Source organism: Mesoplodon bidens (genome assembly GCF_964165515.1).
Source record: "Mesoplodon bidens genome assembly, chromosome: 4".
Classification (NCBI taxonomy): domain Eukaryota; kingdom Metazoa; phylum Chordata; class Mammalia; order Artiodactyla; family Ziphiidae; genus Mesoplodon; species Mesoplodon bidens.
Genome location: NC_138160.1, coordinates 138,860,839 through 138,882,419, shown reverse-complemented (window position 1 = coordinate 138,882,419; position 21,581 = coordinate 138,860,839). Strand labels below are relative to the sequence as shown.

Here is a 21,581-nt window from a genome sequence, read left to right as displayed (position 1 = left end):
CAAGGGCCTTCTCAGATAACCCTATCAGTGTAGGCACCACCCTCCTCCCTTATCATGGTCTTAGCACCCTTCCGTTTTCCTCAATAACACCTCTGAGATGATACATTTGTTTACTGATTTATGGGTCTCTGCCTACCCAGACCGTGGGCTCACGAGAGCAAGAACTTAGGTCTGACTTGTTCATTGTTTCATCCACAAGCAACAACCAACCTGCCTTTTTGTGAACCAAGAATGGTCTTTACAGGTGAACATCTGCAATCAATTGATGACAGGAAAGACTGACTTGGAATCCCCAGAAAAGCATTCCATTCTTCTCATTAGACCTAAATTATTTAAACTGTACTCAATTGCTATATTTTAAATTCCACCAATAAAAAGTGTTCTGGACATTTTTCTCTTTGATTATATAAGCACTACATAGTAGCCTCGATTTTGGCTCTTGGCCAGAAGAGCCTAAAATATTTGCTATCTGGCCCGTTATAGAAAAAGTTTGCCAGCCTCTGGTCTAAGGCAATATCTGGCGTACAGGAGACAATCCATAAGCGTCAGAAGTTACGTAGCAACAAAAAGGAAATGTATCTAAAACACACAGATATACATTTTCATAAAATAGAGAGGTATAGCCAACTAAAGTGTTAATGTTAACGGCGAGAGTCACATTACGGGGCAAGTCCACAGTCTACATTTCCCTAATGTTTGCTGCTGCTTGTTAATTTTCCCCACAATTAGCATGCATTAACTTTACCATCATCGTTTTGGATGCAACGTAAATGCATCTTGCAGGATGGCGCCCTGCCCTCTGGACGCGCAGTGTAGAAGGTCCGGCACCCGTAGGTCCTCGGCGCTCACTCCTTCCCCGCTGCTTGAACGACTGCACAGAAGCCACGCGAGCCCCAAAGAGGCGCACTCAGTCTGAGGCCGGCGGGGGTGAGGGTGGGGTCCGCTCGCCCTAAAGTCTTCCTTATCAAAGCGTTGGATCGAGGGAAAGAAACCGAGTGGGAGGCTCTTTTGAAACTCAATAAGCTCAGTTCCATCCCCGCCAAGCCCATAGCCTCCCGGTTCTGCTTCTACCTCCGGGCGGGCCCGGGAGCATGTGACGGGCGTCGCGGCCCAGGAGCCGCCCAGACGCACCTCATCTCGTATTTTCCTTACCGCCGCCCCGCGAGGAGGAAACAGGCCCTGACCAGGGCAGGAACACCCCAGGCCCCCTAGTCGCGCGGAGAACGCGGCCGGCCAAGCCTTCGGGTTGCAACGCCGAGCTGAGAAAACGCCCCAGCCGAGGCTAACGGCCGTCCGCTCAGTTCCAGCAGTTCCTGGGCGTCGCGCGACAAGAGCCCACTCCGCACATGCGCGGGAAAGCCCTTGCGCGTGCACTTCGCTAGCCCCTCCTGCGCGCCCGGCCTCGCGCGGCTTCTTCCCGCCCGCCGTGTGCCTTCACTTCCGGGGTTTCCCGGCGACGGCCGTAAGTGGCGGGCGGAAGCAGCCCGCGAGGCTAGCCGTAAAAGGCTCCCTCGCGCCACTTCCGGCCGGCTTCCGCAGACGGCCCTGGTGGGCGATCGTGAGGCGCTGGAGGACGTTCCCCGCGGCCGGAGCCATGGAGATGCCGCTGCCGCCCGATGGTGAGGCCCAGCCCGGGCTCGGGGGCCGTTTCTCTCTCCCCGGAATCCCCTGTTGACCCGCCCCGCCTTCCGGGGTCCCCGGGCCTAGGAGGGGGCGGGGCTCGGCCTCCCGGGTTCGCCTGCGGCCTCTCCCGCGGATCCCCGCATTCCTGGAGCGCTTCTGGCCCCTATCGGGACCCGTACAAGGGCGGCTTCTCCTGGGCCCACCCCTAGGGACCCCGGCCCCGCGGACGCGGGCTAGGAAGCCAGGGCCCCCGGATTTGGGCGGTCCTCGCTGACGCCCCGCGTGGCCTTTTCTCCGTCTTCCAGACCAGGAACTCCGAAATGTCATCGACAAGCTGGCCCAGTTCGTGGCCCGGAACGGGCCCGAGTTTGAAAAGATGACGATGGAGAAGCAGAAGGACAACCCGAAATTCTCGTTTCTGTTCGGAGGCGAGTTCTACAGTTACTACAAGTGCAAGTTGGCTCTAGAGCAGCAGCAGCGTGAGTCCTCTCCAGCTCTCAGGCCGCCCCCTCGAGCGAATCCTTTCTCTGGTTCCATTTCGGGCTCTGCCACAAAACGCCTTCTTTTGGGTCGCATGCTATTTCTCTGTGAAAATGGGTTAGTTCGGCCTTCACGATTCCTTCGGCTGTTCCCGCAGCCCTGCGGCTGCAGGGTCCGAGTGTCATGGAGAGCGAGGTTATCGATTTTCCTTCTGGGCTCCGGATCAGGGATTGCTGTTGTTTTGCAAACATGATGACCGAGATCAGCGAGTAGAGTGACTGCTTCAGTGTTTTCCAGGGAGGAAGTGATAGAAGCCGGACTGGGTGGGACCCTCCTGGCAGGTACCGTCCAGCCCCCTTTGCGGGCTCTCTGTGGGTCCAGCAAGGTTTTTGTGCATTTCAGATGGTTGCAGTCCAAATCAAAACGAATTGTCCTGTGGGCTTTAGTTCTTTGCAGCTCTTAATGTTCACTGGTTTGGGCTTCAAGGTTCCGGCTTGAAATTAAGAGAATTTAAGATGAGGTCAGTTATCCTAGCTGGTCTTTGAATAACAGGTAAATAGTCATCAGATAAATAGTCTCTGAGTTCACATCTGTATTGTTCAGTAGCAAATCCCTAGCTTCTAGAAAACGTTGTGTTTCAGATTGCCAAGTAGGTGGACATTGAAAGGTGAATGCTCCCTGGACTACAAGCTCCCTGAGGCCAACCAGACCTTGTTTGGGTCAGTGTTGTGCCTAATAGGTAGCAGGTAGTAGGTGACCGATAGTTTGTAAGATATAGCAAAGGCACAGTGGCTTGAACAAGCACAGTGTGTTTTGAGAGCCGGGGGAGGAATCATAAGAGGCCTAGCATGGCTGGAGTGTAGATGTGTGTAGACGGGGCAGGGGGTTGATCTGGAGTGGGAAAGTTTCCAGGGGAAAGTTTGGGTTTTCTTCCTTAATCCAGGGGTTCTTCTGGTGCCTGTTTAAGGTTTGAGATGAGGGTGGGGAAGATCTGTTGCCAGAAATGGTAGGCAAAATGTACCCATTTATGTGTTTCTGGAGCAACCGTTCCTTAGCCCCAGCACGTCAACTTTAAAACCTCTGCTGTGGGCATCCCTGGTGGCGTAGTGGTTGAGAGTCCACCTGCCGATGCAGGGGACGCGGGTTTGTGCCCCGGTCCGGGAGGATCCCGCATGCCGCGGAGCGGCTGGGCCCGTGGGCCGTGGCCGCTGGGCCTGCGCGTCCGGAGCCTGTGCTCTGCAACGGGAGAGGCCACAACAGTGAGAGGCCCGCGTACCGCAAAAAAAAAAAAAAAAAAAAAAAACCCTCTGCTGTAGGCAGTGGGAAGCCACAAGAGAGGTTGAAACAAGCGAGAGGTGGGTCGGGTTTGTGTGGCCTGTGTGGAGAACAGGCTGGAAGGAGCGTGAGTGGAGGCTGGGATGACAGTTGGTGGTAAAGTCTGAATTGAGTCGGTGAGTTGAGTAAAGGGAGTGGGCTTGGGGTTAAGGGGTAGAATCTGTGAACTGAAGCGCCAGTTGGATATTGATGCGGGTGGCATAACTGGGCAGGGGAGGATGGTGTTTGGATTCAAGTGACCACGAGGTGAGAGCTGCTTCCCCTGCGAGGGGAGCCCACTGCCACCCTGAAAGTCAGAAATCGGGGGCTGCTTGGGACTTGGTGCCATATGGGGGGAAGTTGGGGTGTTTCTAGCAGGGGGAGATCGGGACTCAGGAAATGCTTTCTGCAGGTAAGAATATCTCCGTTGCCATTAAAGTCTGTGTCAGAATTAGACACACGGAAACTGAGGAGCCAGGAGTGTTGGGATGGAGGCACGAGCCTTAGGAGGGGCTGGGAGGAGCGGGGCAAAAGCTCAGGGTGCCTGAAGCCCAGAGAAGGAGGGATTCTTGGAATGGCCAGAAGTGAGGGTGCACAGCAGGGAGGGCTGGCTTACCAAGGACTTAGGAATTCTGGAAGCTTTGGGGAAGCTCTAGAAGGGTTTCAGGACTGTGTTCTGGAGCAGGGCTAGGCACTCTGTAGCCAGCCCTTCACCCTGGTGGTTTGAGAAGACTGAGTCCTGGGACCGCTTGAGGTTGGCGCCTCACAGACTCTGGTGAAGGACTGTTTTTTGGTTTTTTTTCTGATCTGTTGCAAAAAGTACAGTTTGTCAAAGTACAATAAAAATGTGAACAATGATGGGAGTTCCCTGGCGGTCCAGTGGTTAGGACTTGGCGCTTTCACTGCCGGGGCCCAGGTTCGATCCCTGCTCGGGGAGCTAAGATCCCGAAAGTCACGTGGCACGACCAAGAAAAGAAAAAAATGGGGGGGAAAACGTGCATCATGAAACATCAAATTGCTGTAAAAGTGCCAAAACACTCCCTCGCCACTTCTGTGGTTGTCTAGTCTTGGCGTCACCCGCGGCTGGCCCTTGGACCACACTTTGAGCAGCGGCACTACAGCCACAGAGTAGAGAAGGGGAGGGGAGGCAGGACTGGATGCAGGGAAACCAGTTCCCAGGTTGACGCAGGTGACAGCAGAGTCATGACGGTGATGGCAGGACACAGATAGATTGGCCTGTGATCTAGGAGGGTGACTTGACTGTGTGGGGCAGCTTGTTAGTGTGAAGTGCAAGGGAGAGAAAGGTGCATGAACATTCTCACTTCTGGCTCGGGTATGTGGGCGTAGCTGTGCCAGCCACGGATCAGAAGGGGGAGCTTTGCAGGGGGTGGAACGTAGGGTGAGAGGAAACCCATGCCTGTTTGAGGTGCCTGTGGAAAGCAGTGGCTATTTGGTCTGTAGTTAGACCCAAAGCCTGAGGAATCCAGGATGGCAATGATAGATTTAGGGGTAATAGAGTGCACTTTGTAACTGCAGCCACAGGAAGATGTCATGTTCCCGTGGGGGCTTGCTCAGAGGAGGGGGCTTAATTCTCAGACCGGGCATCTCGGTATGTGGGGGTCGGATAGAGGAAGAAGGGGCCAAGGGGATGGCCACGCAGACCACGTGAGACAAGGAGCTGAGACAGGGCCATCAGGCTGAGTGGGGATGACCGCAGTGGCTTTGGAGGTGGGGTGGGTGGGCGGAGCCAGACCTCCGTGGGTTGAGATAAAGGGGAGATGAAGAATTGAAGATGAATCTTGGCTGTAAAATTGTTGAGAGCGGGGCATGGATGAAGAGGGAGCTTTTGAAGATCGAAGACTCGGGTGTGTTTAGATGTTGCTGGGGCAGAGTCAGTAAAGAGAGAAAATGAAGGAAGGAGAGCGAGAGGACACATTTCCTGAAGCAGCGTCCCTGGGAGGGTGGGATCCAGAGCGCAAGTCAGGGGGTGGGGGTGGTCCCATAAGGTGCCTTTGGTGAAGGCCTACCTCAGACCTAAGCAGTGGTGGACCCTGGATGACACCCTGCACCCCACCGTCCTTTCTATGGCTTTGTCCAAAGGCTGGGCCCCCTTAGAGTGGGACTCAGAAGGGCTCCAGCAGAGCGTGGTCACGCTCAGACCAGCCGAGGCCCAAATGCAGAGGGGGAGGCCATCTTGTCCAGGGACCCTTCCCCCAAGTCCTCCCCTCCCATCTCATCTGGCGAGGTTTGGGGCCTGCACCTGCCCAATGCAGTCTCCTGCTAGCAGGATAGGGCATCCCACGTCGCCTCCATATGGATTGACCCTTGAATGCAGAGGAATAGAGCCAGTGGAAGGAAGGCAAAGGGTGGGGTGTAGGGAGGCCACAGCATGTGTTGGTGCTGCTGTGCTCCTGCCGCAGGGCTGCAGACGCGTGGGTTTGCTGGTCGCCATCCAGAGGTCCGGTGGCTTTGCTGTCTTGAAAGGGAAGAGTAGACTGCGGGACAGCAGACGTTAGAAATAGCTGCTGAGGTTGCTGGGGGTTGAGAGACTCCTTCGGGGAGGGGCTGTTTCTTCAGGCCCAGGCGAGGTGTGGAGAATGTGGAAGGGGTGAAGCTCAGGCTTCCTCTGGGCCGAAGGACAGTGGGCAAGGCTGGACGGTGTTGGCTAGCGAGTGGTAAGATGACGGTCCCAAAGGTCTCTGAGGAGAGGATGAGCGGGAAGGCAGAAGGGGTCTGGGGCTAGGCCCCATGGTACAGGGCACGCGTGGCTGCGGCACATCGCAGGGGTCCTCTTCTGGGTGGTGAGTATAGGGAGGGGAGCCCCCGGGGCTCAGAGCTGCCCAAGAGGCGGCCAAGGGGATACCTGGACCCCAGCCACCTCCTCACAGGGGCCACCTCTCCTCCTCTCCTGCTAGTCATCTGCAAGCAGCAGGCCCCAGAGCTGGAAGCGGCCACGGCCCTGCCACCGCTGCCACAGCCCCCGCTGGCCCCTGCTGCGCCCATCCCGCCAGCCCAGGGCACCCCATCCATGGACGAGCTCATCCAGCAGAGCCAGTGGAACCTGCAGCAGCAAGAGCAGCACCTGCTGGCCCTCAGACAGGTACGGGCCGGCTCCTCCCCCTCCCCTCCCCTCTTGACCTGAGGTGGGTACCCAGAGCTCACCCTCTGTGCCTCAGTTTTTGTATCTGTACGTTGACGTTAATATTCGGTGTCAGTGCTGAGGACGGGGATGTCCCGTTGCCTGGGGCTCAGTGCCTGACAGTCATTATCCCTCCAGTGCTGCCACCACCCATGTTCTGTTTAGCTTGACCCCTATGCTGGACACGGAGGTTGCTTCTCATCCCAGTGAGGTCACTGCACGAGCTTTGATACCCACACACCCGTTGTGCTGGAGTGGATGCGACAAGTGAGACTGTACGTTGGAAACTGTGTGACAGAGAATCCAGGTGGCCTCTGGTGCCACCGGCACCAGCTCCTGCTAGTTAGGTCACCCCAAGCTGTTGAGGGGTTGTCCCAATCCATCACAGTCTGGTACTTTGGCCAAATACAATAGGATAAGTTGCCAGAAACACAAGATGGATGAAAAGATATCTGAAACACCAGCCCCAGTTTTAGTATTGGAGTCAAGACGTAAGTTACGGTTGTATTATTGAAAACAAAACACTCCAGAATGCGTACCCTCAGTTTCCATACGGAGCTTGTCACAGACTGGGCAGTCTGGCTACAGCCAGCCCTGGGCTGACTGCCTGTCGCCCCAGCAGCACCAGGTCTCAGCCATATCTCAGTTTGCCAACCTAACGGGCAGAAGTCTGGCGTCATGTTTTAATTTCGGACTCCCTTGTTGCTAGTGAGGTTGCCCTGCTTTTTTTTGACTGGTGACTGTTTATGTTTGTCCTCTCCATACCGTGTTCACACCTGCCACTCATTTTTCTTTCTTTTTTTGGTGAATTGATGTGCAGAGGTTCCTTGTTCCTCTGGGTCTTAATCTTTCTGTCTGTCATCTCCGGGTAGACATTGTCTCCCCCTGTATCTTGTCTGGCTTTATCCTCTGCCTGTTACAGCCGTGACTTACAGATGCGTGTCTCAGGCTTCGGGCGTGAGTGTTGGGGGCAGGGCACTGATGGGCCAGCCTGGCTGGGCCTGGGCCAAGGCCCCTCCTCATGCAGTCTCGGTCCCACTTGGCCTTCTAGGAGCAGGTGACAGCAGCCGTGGCCCACGCGGTGGAACAGCAGATGCAGAAGCTCCTGGAGGAGACCCAGCTGGACATGAACGAGTTTGACAACCTGTTGCAGCCCATCATCGACACCTGCACCAAAGATGCCATCTCGGTGAGGGCGGGGTGGGGCTGGGGGCGTGCTCCCAGAACCTGGTGCTCCTGATTAGGTGGGAGCTCCTGCAGCCAGTCTGGGCCAGGGCTGCTCTAGGGGTACCCCGTCTCCGCATCCCTTTCCCGCATGAGCACTTCCGTGGGCTCCCCCACCAAGAAACGTGGAAGGAAGGCAGAGGCCGTCCGACATTCCCGGGCGTCTGTACACACTTTGGCCTGGGCTTCCCCAGCCCCACTCACCCACCACCCTGGCTGTTGCAGGCTGGGAAGAACTGGATGTTCAGCAATGCCAAGTCCCCACCGCACTGCGAGCTGATGGCGGGCCACCTCCGGAACCGCATCACGGCCGACGGGGCGCACTTTGAGCTGCGGCTGCACCTCATCTACTTGATCAATGATGTCCTGCACCACTGGTGAGGGCCCTGCCAGCTCCGCCTTCCCTCCTGCTCCTCCTCCCTCTCCCGGCCGATGCTCTGCGCTCTGGAGCCTGGCCTGTCCCGGGACTGGGAACCACTCTTCCGAAGACCCAGGGGGAGGGTTGGTCTGAGCCACAAGGCCTCCATCGGGAGGACAGCCACCCGCACCCCCCACCACCTCAGCCCCTACCCCAGATCCCTCACCCCGCCTGGAGCCGCTGTCCCCTCACTCCTTGCTCTCAGGGCAGTTCCTGGGTGTTTTTCAGTGTCTCTGTCAGCTGCCAGCTCCCTTTCACTGACCTACGCACACCCCAGTCACCTGACTCTGCCCTGCTTCAGGAATCTTCCCATAGGGTGCCCTTGGCTAACCCTCTGTCCCCCCCCACCACCCCAGCCCTCCTAAGGCCAGGCTGGTGTTTACTTCCACACGGCCTCTTTGGTGCCTTTTGACAGAGGTTCAGTCGAGAAACCAGATGCCTAGGCCAGAGACGGGGGAAGCTCACGGTGCTAGTAAGACTAGCCTGTAGCTGTGAAGACTGGCTGCCACACTTGTCTTTGAACTTGGCTGGCTGGGGGACAGCTCCTGTGAGGGCAGCAGACTCAGACCCAGGTCTTGCCCCTTCTGCCCACGTGCAGCCGGGCCGTGCCCCTCCCCGCTTCTTGTGCCATGTGGGCGGTTCCGGTGTCACTCCGCGCTCCCTACATCACCTTCCCCTGTTTGTCTGCCATTGGGAAATAAGTAGCTGTTCGGAACGTTGTCTGCCTCCTGCTCCACCAGCCGCTCCGCTGACTCAGGGCAGATCTGCAGAGACAGCCCTGTTTTGGGCACTTCTCCAGCCACCCGCTTCCTGAGCCTCACTGTCTGGAAGCCCAGTGCGGCTCGCCCTGTTCTCCTGCCTGGGCTGCCCTCCCTCCCCCAACCTGGCTTCCCGGCCCCGGGCACTTGCTGCTCTCTCTGAGCTCCCTCTGGTGAGCTCGCCTCTGAGAGGGGTTCTAGCTGCCCACCTTCTTCCCCGGGCTCTGCCACCTCTTTGCACAGCTGCGGGCCCTCCACGCTCATTTATGCGGCGTGCCCCCTGAAAGGCCGCCTCACCCTGTCAGGCCTCAGGCTCCTAGGCATCTGGCAGCCCGCACACTCCCTCTGCCTCGTGGAAGGTGGGGTCCCAGCCCAGGTTTCCTCGTGCCTAGGGGGTGACAGTGCTGAGCGAGGCTGCGTGGACAAGGCCCTGTACCCACAGCAACCCCAGCTCAGCCTTTGTGGGCAGCTGGGGCTCTCACAGGCCTATGTCTGTCCATCCTCATGCCACCCTGGGAGAGAAGGGTTATCTTACTGATAAGGGGACCAGGGTGAGAGGGCTTGCTCTGAAAATCCCCAGGCTGCGTTCTTTCCCGCCTCCCACTGCCGTCCATCCATCTTGTGGGGAGCCCAGCCCTTGTCCCAGCCGGGTTGGGGGCCCGTGTCCCAAGAAGGCAGAGGGTGCTGTGGCTGGAGCCGCGATGGTAACGGGCGCGTGGCCGGGTCCCGCCCCAGGGCCCTGACGCGCGGAAGGTCTCTCCCTCACAGCCAGCGCAAGCAGGCCCGGGAGCTGCTGGCCGCCCTGCAGAAGGTCGTGGTGCCCATCTACTGTACCAGCTTCTTGGCCGTGGAGGAGGACAAGCAGCAGAAAATTGCCCGGGTATGAGGGGCAGCCAGCGGGGTGGGGGACGGCGGGGAGATGAGCAGGGGCTGCGGGGGTAGCGCTCGTTTTCCCCCTGACATGGTCTTTCCCTCCTCCCCAACGTCCAGCTCCTGCAGCTCTGGGAGAAGAACGGCTACTTTGACGACTCCATCATCCAGCAGTTACAGAGCCCGGCCCTGGGGCTCGGCCAGTACCAGGTGTGTGCTGCTCCCTGAAGTTGGGGGCTGGGCACCACCAGTAGGGTGGTGACCTCAGAGTCCTGGTGGCATTTTCCCAACTGGACTCCCCGGCGTGCCCCTGGGATGGTGGTGAGTGGTGGGAGGCAGAGTCTGAGGAGCAGTTTCGGGGGCCCCCACCCCGTCCACAGCAGCCAGTGAGCCTTCCCAGGCAAGCCCGCCAGACTTTTCCTGGTGCGCTTGTGACCAGGTTACCTGCTTTAGGCTCTGCTCTGCCTTTGGCCCATTTGCTCTGGTCCTCCAGGTGTGATGGGAGCATGAGGAAACCCTGGCATAGCCTAGGCTGCCACAGTCATTGTGTTGTGCACGGTGTCCCGTGTGCACGTCTGCTTCTCTCTGAGGGGGAATCTGCTCAGAGGTCAGGGTCGCAGAGCAGGGAGAGGAGGGTCGGATCTCCTTGGTCACCTCTCCTGTGGTGCCGGCATTGCTACCCCATCTACAGCTGCTTGGGTGAAAGGCACAGTTCACACCCCCTTTTCCCAGGCCGGAAGATGTCGTCTTCCTGCACAGGTCTGGTTGAATGTGAGAAGCTATATGTTGACCGTTTCCTCTGTGATGCTCTTGACTGCCACCCTCCCTACAGGGGAGAAGCTTTCATGCTCAGAAAGACAAATGAGGAAAGTACATTTCAGACTTTTTCTCTAAGTTTTACTCCCTTTTTTTAATTGATAAATAAAAATGGGCTCATACCACCATACCACAGTGATATTCACTGCTTTTCTCCCTATTGAGTTGGCGGTAGCAGCTCATGGTTACTGAGTCACCCTAGTTCCTTTCACTGCATTTTCCCCGAGTCCTCAGAGGTAGGTCCCGTTATTGTCCAATTTTACAGGTGAGGAAGTTGAGGCTCCGGGGAGGTTGTGACTTGCTCAAAGCCATACAGTGAGTAAGAAGTACCGCCTGTGAGCATGTCCTAGGACGTTTGTCAGTGGTGGGATTTTAATGTCTGTGTGGCACTCCAGGGCACGGCTGTCCTTGCTTATTCCCATTGTTAGGGAATTCTAAACTGCCCAGCACCAAACGTCACCAAGTCTGGCTAGACTGAGATGCTCTGTGGTTGTCAAGCTCAAGTTGATTGTTTTACGTGACAATCGCCTGCTTGCCCTGGGTCCCTGGGCCTTGCTGCCCGCAGCATCACCCCAACCTTCTGGGTGCTCCCCAGGCATTTGTCCCCGTGCTGCTCCAGAGGGTCTCGGACCTTGAGTCTCACGTCCTGAGTGCCAGCTGCCCTGCTCTCCACCAGGCAACCCTCATCAATGAGTACTCCTCGGTGGTCCAGCCGGTGCAGCTGGCCTTCCAGCAGCAGATCCAGACCCTCAAGACACAGCACGAGGAGTTTGTCAACAGCCTGGCCCAGCAGCAGCAGCAGCAGCAGCCGCAGCCGCAGATCCAGATGCCACAAATGGAAGCTGAAGTCAAGGCCACGCCGCCGCCGCCTGCGCCGCCCCCCGCCCCCACGCCTGCCCCCGCCATCCCGCCAACCACCCAGCCTGGTACGTGGCTCCCTCAGCACCTGCCCCCAGGAGGCAGCCTTCAGAAAGCAGTCTCCTCCCCCGGGAAGGGGTCTGGTTCTGTAGGCTCAGGCCCAATCTGAGGAGCAGATTCTAATCTATTTACAAGCACCAGACAGGTAATTTCACAGGTAAGTGTAACCACGCCCTTACAACTGAGACAGTTCTGTACAAACCATCCCAGAGAATGGAGAGGAAAGCTCTCCAAGTCATTTTTCGAGGCTAGGATAACTAATATCAGATGGACATGGACAGGGAAAGAAAGAAAAATGTAACGCAGTGTCACTTCTGAACAAAGATGAAGAAATAGTAAATATTGGGTTGGCCAAAAGGTTCGTTCGGCTTTTTCCATAAGATGGCTCTAGTAGCACTTGGTTGTCTTTAACTTCATTCAAAACAATTTTGTTAGATTGTATGTGACAGCTGTCATATCGGCGTGCATTTTAAAAAAAGACATCAAAATTGGTGAATTTTTGTGTAGCCAGTTTAATACTGAAGATAGAAAGAAAAAAAGCAACATTTTCAACATACTACAGTTTATCATTTCAAGAAAGGTAAAAACACAACCGAAGTGCAAAAAAAGATTTGTGCAGTGTATAGGGAAGGTGCTGTGACTGATCAAAACCTGTCAAAGGTGGTTTGCGAAATTTCATGCTGGAGATAATCTCGCTGGACGGTGCTCCACCATTGGGTAGACCAGTTGAAGTTGATAAAGATCAGATTAAGACATTAATTGAGAACAATCAACGTTATATCACACGGGAGATAGCCAGCATACTCAGAATATCCAAATCAAGCGTTGAAAATCATTTGCACGAGCTTGGTTATGTTAATCACTTTGATGTTTGGGTTCCACATAAGTGAAAAAACCTTCTTGACCGTATTTCCACATGCGATTCTCTACTTAAACATAATGAAAATGTTCCGTTTTTAAAACAAATTGTGATGGGCGATGAAAAGTAGATACTGTACAATAGTGTGGAAAGGAAGAGATCGTGGGGCAAGTGAAATGAACCACCACCAACCACACCAAAGGCTGGCCTTCATTCAAAGAAGGTGACGTTGTGTATATGGTGGGATTGGAAGGGAGTCCTCTGTTACGAGCTTCTTCGGAAAACCAAACGATTAATTCCAACAAGTACTGCTCCCAATTAGACCAAATGAAAGCAGCACTCGACGAAAGCGTCCAGAGTTAGTCAACAGAAAATGCATGATCTTCCATCAGGATAACGCAAGACTGCATGCTTCTTTGATGACCAGGCAAAAACTGTTGCAGGTTGGCTGGGAAGTTCTGATTCATCTGCCGTATTCACCAGACGTTGCACCTTTGGATTTCCATTTATTTCGGTCTTTACAAAATTCTCTTAATGGAAAAATTTTCAATTCCCTGGAACACTGTAAAAGGCACCTGGAACAGTCCTTTGCTCAAAAAGATAAAAAGTTTTGGGAAGATGGAATTATGAAGTTGCCTGAAAAATGGCAGGAGGTAGGAGAACAAAAGGGTGAATACATTGTTCAGTAAAGTTCTTGGGGCTTCCCTGGTGGCACAGTGGTTGAGAGTCTGCCTGCTGATGCAGGGGACACGGGTTCGAGCCCTGGTCTGGGAGGATCCCACATGCCGCGGAGCAGCTGGGCCCGCGAGCCACAACTACTGAGCCTGCGCGTCTGGAGCCTGTGCTCCGCGACAGTGAGAGGCCTGCACACCGCGATGAAGAGTGGCCCCCGCTCGCCGCAACTAGAGAAAGCCCTCGCACAGAAACGAAGACCCAACACCGCCGAAAATAAATTAATTAATTAAAAAAAATAAAGTTCTTGGTGAAAATGAAAAACGTGTCTTTTATTTTTACTTAAAAACTGAAGGCATTTTTTGGCCAACCCAGTGAAGTCTTAGCAGGTGAAATCTAGCAAAGTATTTAAAAGATATGTCATGACCAAATAGGATATGTCTCAGGAATATATAAGGATGGTTTAATACCAGAAAATCTAACAGATCAGATGGGAAGAAATCTTTCAACTAGATGCAAAAAGGGTACTTAATAAAGTGATGATGGGGGCTTCCCTGGTGGCGCAGTGGTTAAGAATCCACCTGCCAATGCAGGGCACACAGGTTCGAGCCCTGGTCTGGGAAGATCCCACATGCCATGTAGCAACTAAGCCCGTGCACCACAACTGCTGAGCCTGTGCTCTAGAGCCTGCAAGCCACAACTACTGAACCCGTGTGCCACAACTGCTGAACCCGTGTGCCACAACTACTGAAGCCCGTGCGCCTAGAGCCTGTGCTCCATGACAAGAGAAGCCACCGCAATGAGAAGCCCGCGCACCGCAACGAAGAGTAGCCCCCGCTCGCTGCAACTAGAGAAAGCCTGCGCGCAGCAACAAAGACCCAATGCAACCAAAAATTAAATAAAATTTTTAATTGATAAAAATTCTTGGGCAAAGTAAAATCAATATGGCTTATCGATCAATAAGTAGGATACTTATTATAAAGCGTTCAAAGGAGAGAGGGGCATATCCTGGCCAAGGTCAGGCCTCTCTTCGTGTTGCCTTCCTGGAGGCAATGGCAGTTTTCAGTGGGATCAAGAAGCAAGGGTTTACTGGGCAGTAAGCCCAGCCTGGGTTGGCCCTGGGTGCTTGCTCAAGATCATTTCGGTTGGGGCCTCCTGCTGCCACCTTCTCTGAGTGCTTTTTTGCCTGGTTCTAGATGACAACAAGCCTCCCATCCAGATACCCGGCTCTTCCGAGTACGACGCCTCAGGAGGGGTCCAGGACCCTGCTGCCACCGGCCCCCGGGGCCCTGGGCCCCATGACCAGATCCCACCTAACAAGCCCCCGTGGTTTGACCAGCCTCACCCCGTTGCTCCTTGGGGCCAACAGCAGGTATCTCTTAGAACTTGTTGCAGGGGCATGTGGGGCACACTTGGGTTCAGCTGGACGGCAGGCAGGTGGGTGATGACCGCTATGCGGGTTGATGGGCTTTTAGCGGCTACCTGGGCACCGAGGTTCTGCAGCAGGGCCTGGGGTTTGGGGGGGTGTCAAGAAGGTGATAGTCTTCCCGAAGTATGGGGACTGAGCTGGGAAGAAAGTTGGGCCTTTACATCCTTCCCGGGAGCTTTGGTTACCTGGGCTTCTCTGTAACACAGGTCCCCATTTTCCTGTGAATGCTGAAAAGTTTCACACCATGAAGTACAGCAAGGCAATTTGTTTCCTTCCCTTTTTAACTTGTTTGACCAGCAGTGTCAACATCTCATCACCCTAGAAAGAACATGGTGCTTTCATAAGGAAAGGAAAGGTCAGAAATACCAGGCTAGCAGCATTTTGTGGGACTGGGATGCTGGTCCATTCTTCCCTCCCTCCAGGTTCGTTGGAGTCAGAAACTTCTAGGCCAGGGCAGGGGTCATTCTCATCCAGCATAACATGACTGGGAAACACCCCACAGCTTGCTCTCTGGCCACTGGATCTGGTTAGAGCAATCCGGTCTAGCTCTGGGTGTCCACTTGCCTCTGGACCAGGCATGGTGGACGTGGCCCTCCCTGGTTGACCCTGTGTGGAGGGGGCATAAGGGAGACAGTTCTGGGCTGACAAGTGCAGGGTCATGGCTGTGAGTACCCCCAGCCCACCCTCAGCTTCCGGACAAGAGATTTAACATCACAAAAGACGGGGCATCCCCACAAAGACAGCTCCCGCCTCTGGGTGCCTGCTGTGAGCCCTGCAGTGTTGGGTGCCCTCTGATGCGGGGGCACTTTCCCCCTTCTGTTGGTGTGGAAACAGATGCCCCTAGTGTCTCCCGGCTGTCTTTTTGGGGACCGGCAGGTTAGGCTCACAACAGTGGGGCTCCCTCACTGAAGGCCAGCAGTGCACCCACAGTCCACAATAGGAAACCACAGCCTGGCCTGCCCACGTGGTGTTTACATATTGTAATAGTTGCCATATTGAAAATCTGGCTTCTTGGCTTCTCCTGAAAACCTGAGGGTGTGGCGGCCGGGGCCGGCCTCCCTGTGCTTGTGGTCAGCGGAGCCACCCAGCCCTGACCCTAGAGGTGGCCCTCTGGGCAGCCTCACCCAGGCACAGGCCACCCTGGCCCTGAGTTTGGGTTGCAGTCCTGGCTCTTTAAGTCTTCAAAGCAGCAGCTGGGCAAGCTCCAGAGTTTATGGTCTTCAACTTACAGAAAGCCATTTCCTGGTAACACAGCAGACTCTGAGATAAGGATGTAAGAGGGCAGGTGACCCCAGGAGGCAGCATAGGGGAGAGAAGTGACAGGGAAGGGAGAACAGGCAGGGACGGGGTGTCGTCAGGGCGGGCTCTGCCATGGGCCCTGCGGCTCAGCCTCTGTACCCTGGGAGTGGTGGGGCCACACCCCTGCACTGTCCCACTGAGGGGCTCGTGGGCTGGTGTTCATCCCCCAGCTTCTGTCAGGCATGGGGTCGGGGTGCTCCCCAGCCCAGATGCAGGTGCAGCACTTGGGAGTCTGGGCCTGGGGGACGGGTGGGCACCACAGCATCCTCTGCACGCATCAGAGTGAAAGTGGCAGCGCCCAGCCAGGCTGTAGGCTGCAGCTCCAGGGGGTGCTGGGCTCGGGGCCGGGCCGCCTCCACCGCCGGAGACTGAGGTCGACAGGTGCCTGCTGGGTGCCCCGCGTGCCCAGTGCAGGCCGGGTCTCACTTCCGCTCTTTGCCTTGCAGCCTCCCGAGCAGCCCCCCTACCCACACCACCAGGGCGGGCCGCCCCACTGCCCGCCCTGGAACAACAGCCACGAGGGAATGTGGGGTGAGCAGCGTGGGGACCCCGGCTGGAATGGCCAACGCGACGCCCCCTGGAACAGTCAGCCCGACCCCAACTGGAACAACCAGTTCGAGGGCCCCTGGAACAGTCAGCACGAGCAGCCACCCTGGGGCGGGGGCCAGCGCGAGCCGCCCTTCCGCATGCAGCGGCCACCACACTTCCGCGGGCCCTTCCCGCCCCACCAGCAGCACCCGCAGTTCAGCCAGCCGCCACACCCACACAACTTCAACCGCTTCCCGCCCCGCTTCATGCAGGATGACTTCCCCCCTCGGCACCCCTTCGAGCGGCCGCCCTACCCTCACCGCTTTGACTACCCTCAGGGGGACTTCCAAGCCGGTGAGTGCAAGGTCGCCCTCGGGGGCACCGTCCTCGGGCCAGGGATCACGTCCCTTTCCTGCCCTGTGATCCCTGAGAAGGTCAGCTTACTTGCCGGCAGGGCCTGGAAGAGGTGCCTGACGGACCGGCCTTCTGAGCGGGCTGGTGGCACTGGTGGCGGTCCTGCTGTGTGGCCTGGTGTGCCCTAAGCCAGGGTGACAAGAGGAGGGTCATAGGGTGACAGAGGAGCCCAGCTCGGTCCCTCAGGGAGGTGGGGAGAGGAGGACAGACCGGTGACCCTAGTGTGGGCACTGCCAGACACCAGGCCAGCTGTTGAGGTGTGAGGCCCTGTATCTCACAAAAGAGGAAGGACGATGGGGTTCTGAAAGGAAAAGGAACTCCCTAGTCCCCACGGCGGGCAGACAGGCAGTGAGCGAGCCACTGAGTCCAGGCCCGGCAGTCCTTGTGCCATTCCCTGCTCCTTGTCTTGCTGTTTTCGTCAGGTGTTCTGGTTTCTTTTCGAAGAATCTTTAGTTTTCTCGATCTTGTGTTTTCTAAAAAATTTCATTTCAACTCTCCTACTCTTCAATCTTTATCCTCAAATCCATTCTTGACTGTAAATTGAGCTTGGAGACCAGTAGCAGGTTTCTTGCTTGCGTGAGTGTCTTGGGGCTGCTGTAACAAAGTACCATGGACTGGGTGCCTCCAACAACAGGCAGTTCTTCTCTGGCAGTTAGTTCCGGAGGCTGGAGGTCCGAGATCAAGGTGTCAGCGGGGTTGGTTTCTACTGAGGGCTCTCCCCGTGGCTTGTAGATGGCTGTCCTCTCCCTGTGTCTTCCCATGGTCTTCTCTGTGTGTGTCTGTCTCTTAATCTCCTTTTCTTAGAAAGACATCAGTCAGTATTGGATCAGGGCCCACTTATAGGACCTCATCTAAAGTAGTCATCTCATTACAGGCTCCATTCCCAAATGCAGTCACATTCTGAGGTACTGGGGGTGAATTTGCAGGGGACACGGTTTGGCTCATAACATGGCTGCTTGAAGGTTATGTGATTTCCCTTGTGGTTCCTTCTTTCACCCATGAGGTCTGTCAGGTGCTGCTGTGGGTGCAGGACAGGCCACTCTGAGCCCCGGCTCCTCCCCCGTTGCTGTGTGGCCCGAAGCAGTGAATGAAGCAGCCGGAGGGTTGGTGCTGGGCAGGGCTGCCCAGGAAGTGGGTGTGGGCGTCCTTGCCCCACTCTGAGCCCCTTTCCACTGGCGCTTATTACCCTGGAGATCTCGGCCGGGCTGTTGGCGTTGCCCAGCTCTCGACTTTGCGGCAGGCCTGAGTCAAGTTTCTCTTTTGCAGAGATGGGACCCCCTCACCACCATCCCGGCCACCGCATGCCTCACCCTGGGATCAACGAGCACCCGCCTTGGGGTGGGCCCCAGCACCCTGACTTCGGCCCTCCTCCCCACGGCTTCAACGGGCAGCCCCCTCATATGCGGCGACAGGGCCCTCCCCACATCAACCACGACGACCCCAGCCTGGTCCCCAACGTGCCCTACTTCGATCTCCCAGCCGGGCTGATGGCCCCCCTCGTGAAGGTAATGTTGCCGAGTTGAGTGCCAAGCTTAGCCTTGAATGCTCAGTCTCCACCTGGAAAGTTCACAGGTGGAACCCATTTCCTGATTGGCTACAAAACACTGCTTCCCAGGGCCCCTGCCCCTCTCATTTCCCGCACCCCAGCGAGCCTGACCAGTAGTCAGAGAGGATGTGCCTGAGCCAGCAACACTGCCTCGCGTGCTCACGTGTGGCTGCGAGCAAGGCCCGTGTCCCCCACTGCTCCGTCTGAGCCTCCCTCCTGGGGCTGCAAGTTTGGTAGCTGCTCAGAGTGGGCTGGGCTGGGCTGGGCTGGGCTGGGCTGGGCGTGAGGTGCAAGTCCTCTTGGTCCTGGCCTTTGGAAGCCACCTTGCCCAGGGGCTGATGACAGGGATTTCTCAGAAAAGGGGTGGTCTCCAGTCGAGCAAGGTGAGCAAGGCAGGAGAGGGGGTCAGAAGGGAGCCAGGGCTGGGGCTCAGGGCGCTCTGAGGGTCATGCTGGCTGTACTGGTCACTGCCACTCCCCGGCCCCTCTGAGACACTAGCATACTGGAAGTTGAGACAGGTCACACTGGGGCAGCAGGGGAGACAGAGGCAGAGGGGCCAGCGGGGCTGCCCTCGGGGCAGGAGCTGGAGCAGAGAAAGGGGCACAGAGCGGGGCCCCTGGGGTAGGTGCCTGGGCACAGGGCGGTGGTTGACAGGGGAGGGCATCTGGGATCCACGGCGTGTCGGTGAATTAACGGGTCTTTCCTTCACCTGAGCTTGGAGGCCACGTCTTCTCTGCATTTTTGTAGAGAGAGAATTCTGTAGCTTCTGTCGACTTCCATGGAGCCCTCAACCACCCCATTTAGGAATTGAAGTATTGGTGTGGCCAAACCCTCCAGGAGGGTGGGGTTTCCCAGGAAGGGTCAGATGAGGCACTCTGATGCGCAGGGCAACTGTGTCCTGCCCCCGGCTCTCCAGCTCCCCCGGCCCCCGCAGTTCCCTGGATGGGCTCCAGCAGGGAGCAGTGACGGCTGTGTTCTCTGCTGCAGCTGGAAGACCACGAATACAAGCCTTTGGATCCTAAAGACATCCGCCTCCCACCCCCCATGCCACCCAGTGAGAGGCTGCTGGCGGCCGTGGAGGCCTTTTACAGCCCTCCCTCACACGACAGACCCAGGAACAGGTACGGGACTGCGGGAGACCAGGAGCTAGGGCTGGTGATGGGAGGGGAGGCCCCTGTCCCCTCTCCTGGCCTGTCTTCCCCAGTTTGCTTCACAAGAAAGACCCCGAACAGTCACACCTTCCGCCCAGGGCAGTGTGAAGCCCAGGTGAGAAAATATGGTTAGGAGATGCCATTTCTCCCCCAGCTTGTGTGATGTGTGCCACGCATAGAGTGGCCCTCGATAAAAGGCTTTTACCACGTTAGAGACATCAGAACAAGAGCTTACCTTGGGATCCCCTCCTCCAGCGGCCTCCTCGCTTCAGTTAAAATCGTCTCCTGCCCTGTTTGGGGCCACGGGCCTATCCGCCTACAAATCAAGAGTTCCTCGTCCCCAGTTACAATAACCCTGAGACCCTCTTCAACTATTTAGAGAAAGCCCAGCGTGGAAAGGCGTGGGAGCCATGAAGCGCTGGGAGCGCAGTCCAGCCTCTCCACCTCCCAGCGGGCGGCCTGGCCTCTGGGCCTGGTCTCTCTGAGAAAGGGCAGCCCTGTGGCAATGACCACCCGAGTGCTTTCTGTGCTGGGCCTTGCTCAGCATCCTGAGTGAAAGAGGGAAGGCCTGTCGGGTAGGGCTTATTCCTGGTGACTTTTGCACAAGTTCCCTGTGGGAGGGAGGCTTGCATTCATACAGGGGATGCCCATGTCTTACAGTGAAGGCTGGGAGCAGAACGGCCTCTATGAGTTCTTCCGAGCGAAAATGCGGGCCCGGCGGAGGAAAGGCCAGGAGAAGAGGAACAGGTAAGAGCGCCCACGCCCAGCCCGCCGCCTGTGTGGAGGTCAGGCCTCCGCAGTGCATCTCATCCTAGGTCAGCTGGGAGCAAGCCCTGCGTTTGCCGACAGGCGTGCTGTGGTGTCATGCCCGGCGCAGGCAGAGGGGGGTCAGTTCTGGCCTCTGCCTGGGTCATGGGTCTGGCACCCTATGATAAAGGTGCTGTGAGCCACCAGGAGCTGTTTCCCACAAGGCCGAAGTTAAAACACCAGTACGAGGGAGAAGCTTGCCATAGTCTGTATTCAGCCCTGATGTGAAAGGGCATGTCTGCACCTGGAGTGGGCACATCGGGGGTCTTTTAGAGTTGGGGGTTGGCGGGGGCTGGGCGCAGCCCATGGAGGGGCTCCGGCTCACCAGGCCTGTCCCCGCAGCGGACCCTCGAGGTCTCGGAGCAGATCCAAAAGCCGAGGGCGCTCTTCCTCCCGCTCCAACTCGAGGTCCTCCAAGTCTTCCGGCTCCTACTCAAGGTCAAGGTCTCGTTCCTGCTCCCGCTCCTACTCCCGCTCCAGATCCAGGTAGGCAGGGCCCCGCCTCTCGGGATGCAAGGCCTGAGGCTCTTCAGCAGCTGCACTGACCCGCCCCCTCTCCCCTGGCCCCGCAGGAGCCGCAGCCGATCCCGCTCCTCACAAAGCCGCTCCCGGACCCGCTCTCGCTCTCGGTCCAAGTCCTATTCCCCGGGAAGGAGACGTCGGTCGCGGTCCAGGAGCCCCACCCCGCCGTAAGATTTCTGTGTTAACTGTCAGAATGACCTCTGGTAGCGCTGGAACCCTCTGATGCTTTGCTGTGAATGTTGAAACGTGTTGTTAGAAGACGCGCTCGCGGTGGCCCGCGCCAAGGTGGCACCTTGGGGCCCCCGAGCACTAGCACAGTGACAGTGGCACCTCGTCTCACACCTCGCTGTTACCTCTGCAGTCACGTTGTAAAGCCTGAGGCAGTGGCTGCGCTCTGTATTTTCTAACCGTTTTTCGGGTCCAGTGTGGCCTGGCTGTGCCACTGAGTGTGAGGCAGGGGCCGCCGTCCTAGGGAACCCCCTTATCTGCCGGCGAAGAGGATAAAGAAGAAGGCTAGAGACACGAAATGTGTGTGTGTGTGTCCATCTCACGCTGGTGACCCTTCATATAAGCTACACGCTGTAATATTCTAAGTTTTCATTCCAATAAATGTATCCGCTCTTTTTTAAAAGACGTAACCTGTCTTAATTTTAGTTCCTCGGCTGGTCTGGGTTCTAATTCAGCACCTCCTATACCTGACTCCAGGCTCGGGGAAGAGAACAAAGGACATCAGATGCTGGTGAAAATGGGTAAGGTTCCTGGGAAGGCGGAACAATCCGCTCTGGGCATTCGGG

The 21,581-nt window shown here is 56.6% G+C and overlaps 1 protein-coding gene across 2 annotated transcripts in view; it reads left to right on the top strand.

Moving 5' to 3' along the window:
• Nucleotides 1–1,534: 1,534 nt before the first annotated feature.
• Nucleotides 1,535–21,581, top strand: part of CHERP (calcium homeostasis endoplasmic reticulum protein) — a 21,772-nt gene continuing 1,725 nt past the window's right edge. Inside the window, exons 1-16 of one of the 2 annotated variants that reach the window (XM_081233310.1) lie at nt 1,535–1,619; nt 1,929–2,102; nt 6,333–6,517; nt 7,608–7,745; nt 8,006–8,157; nt 9,725–9,836; nt 9,947–10,036; nt 11,319–11,568; nt 14,288–14,463; nt 16,266–16,701; nt 18,028–18,266; nt 19,295–19,428; nt 20,119–20,205; nt 20,608–20,751; nt 20,838–20,954; nt 21,442–21,536. In XM_081233310.1, the coding sequence (XP_081089436.1) occupies nt 1,595–1,619; nt 1,929–2,102; nt 6,333–6,517; nt 7,608–7,745; nt 8,006–8,157; nt 9,725–9,836; nt 9,947–10,036; nt 11,319–11,568; nt 14,288–14,463; nt 16,266–16,701; nt 18,028–18,266; nt 19,295–19,428; nt 20,119–20,205; nt 20,608–20,751; nt 20,838–20,954; nt 21,442–21,536 (2,554 nt within the window). In that variant the 5' untranslated portion in view covers nt 1,535–1,594. Of the gene's footprint in view, nt 1,620–1,928; nt 2,103–6,332; nt 6,518–7,607; nt 7,746–8,005; nt 8,158–9,691; nt 9,837–9,946; nt 10,037–11,318; nt 11,569–14,287; nt 14,464–16,265; nt 16,702–18,027; nt 18,267–19,294; nt 19,429–20,118; nt 20,206–20,607; nt 20,752–20,837; nt 20,955–21,441; nt 21,537–21,581 lie in introns of both variants that reach the window. The other variant, XM_081233309.1, reaches the window with a different exon arrangement.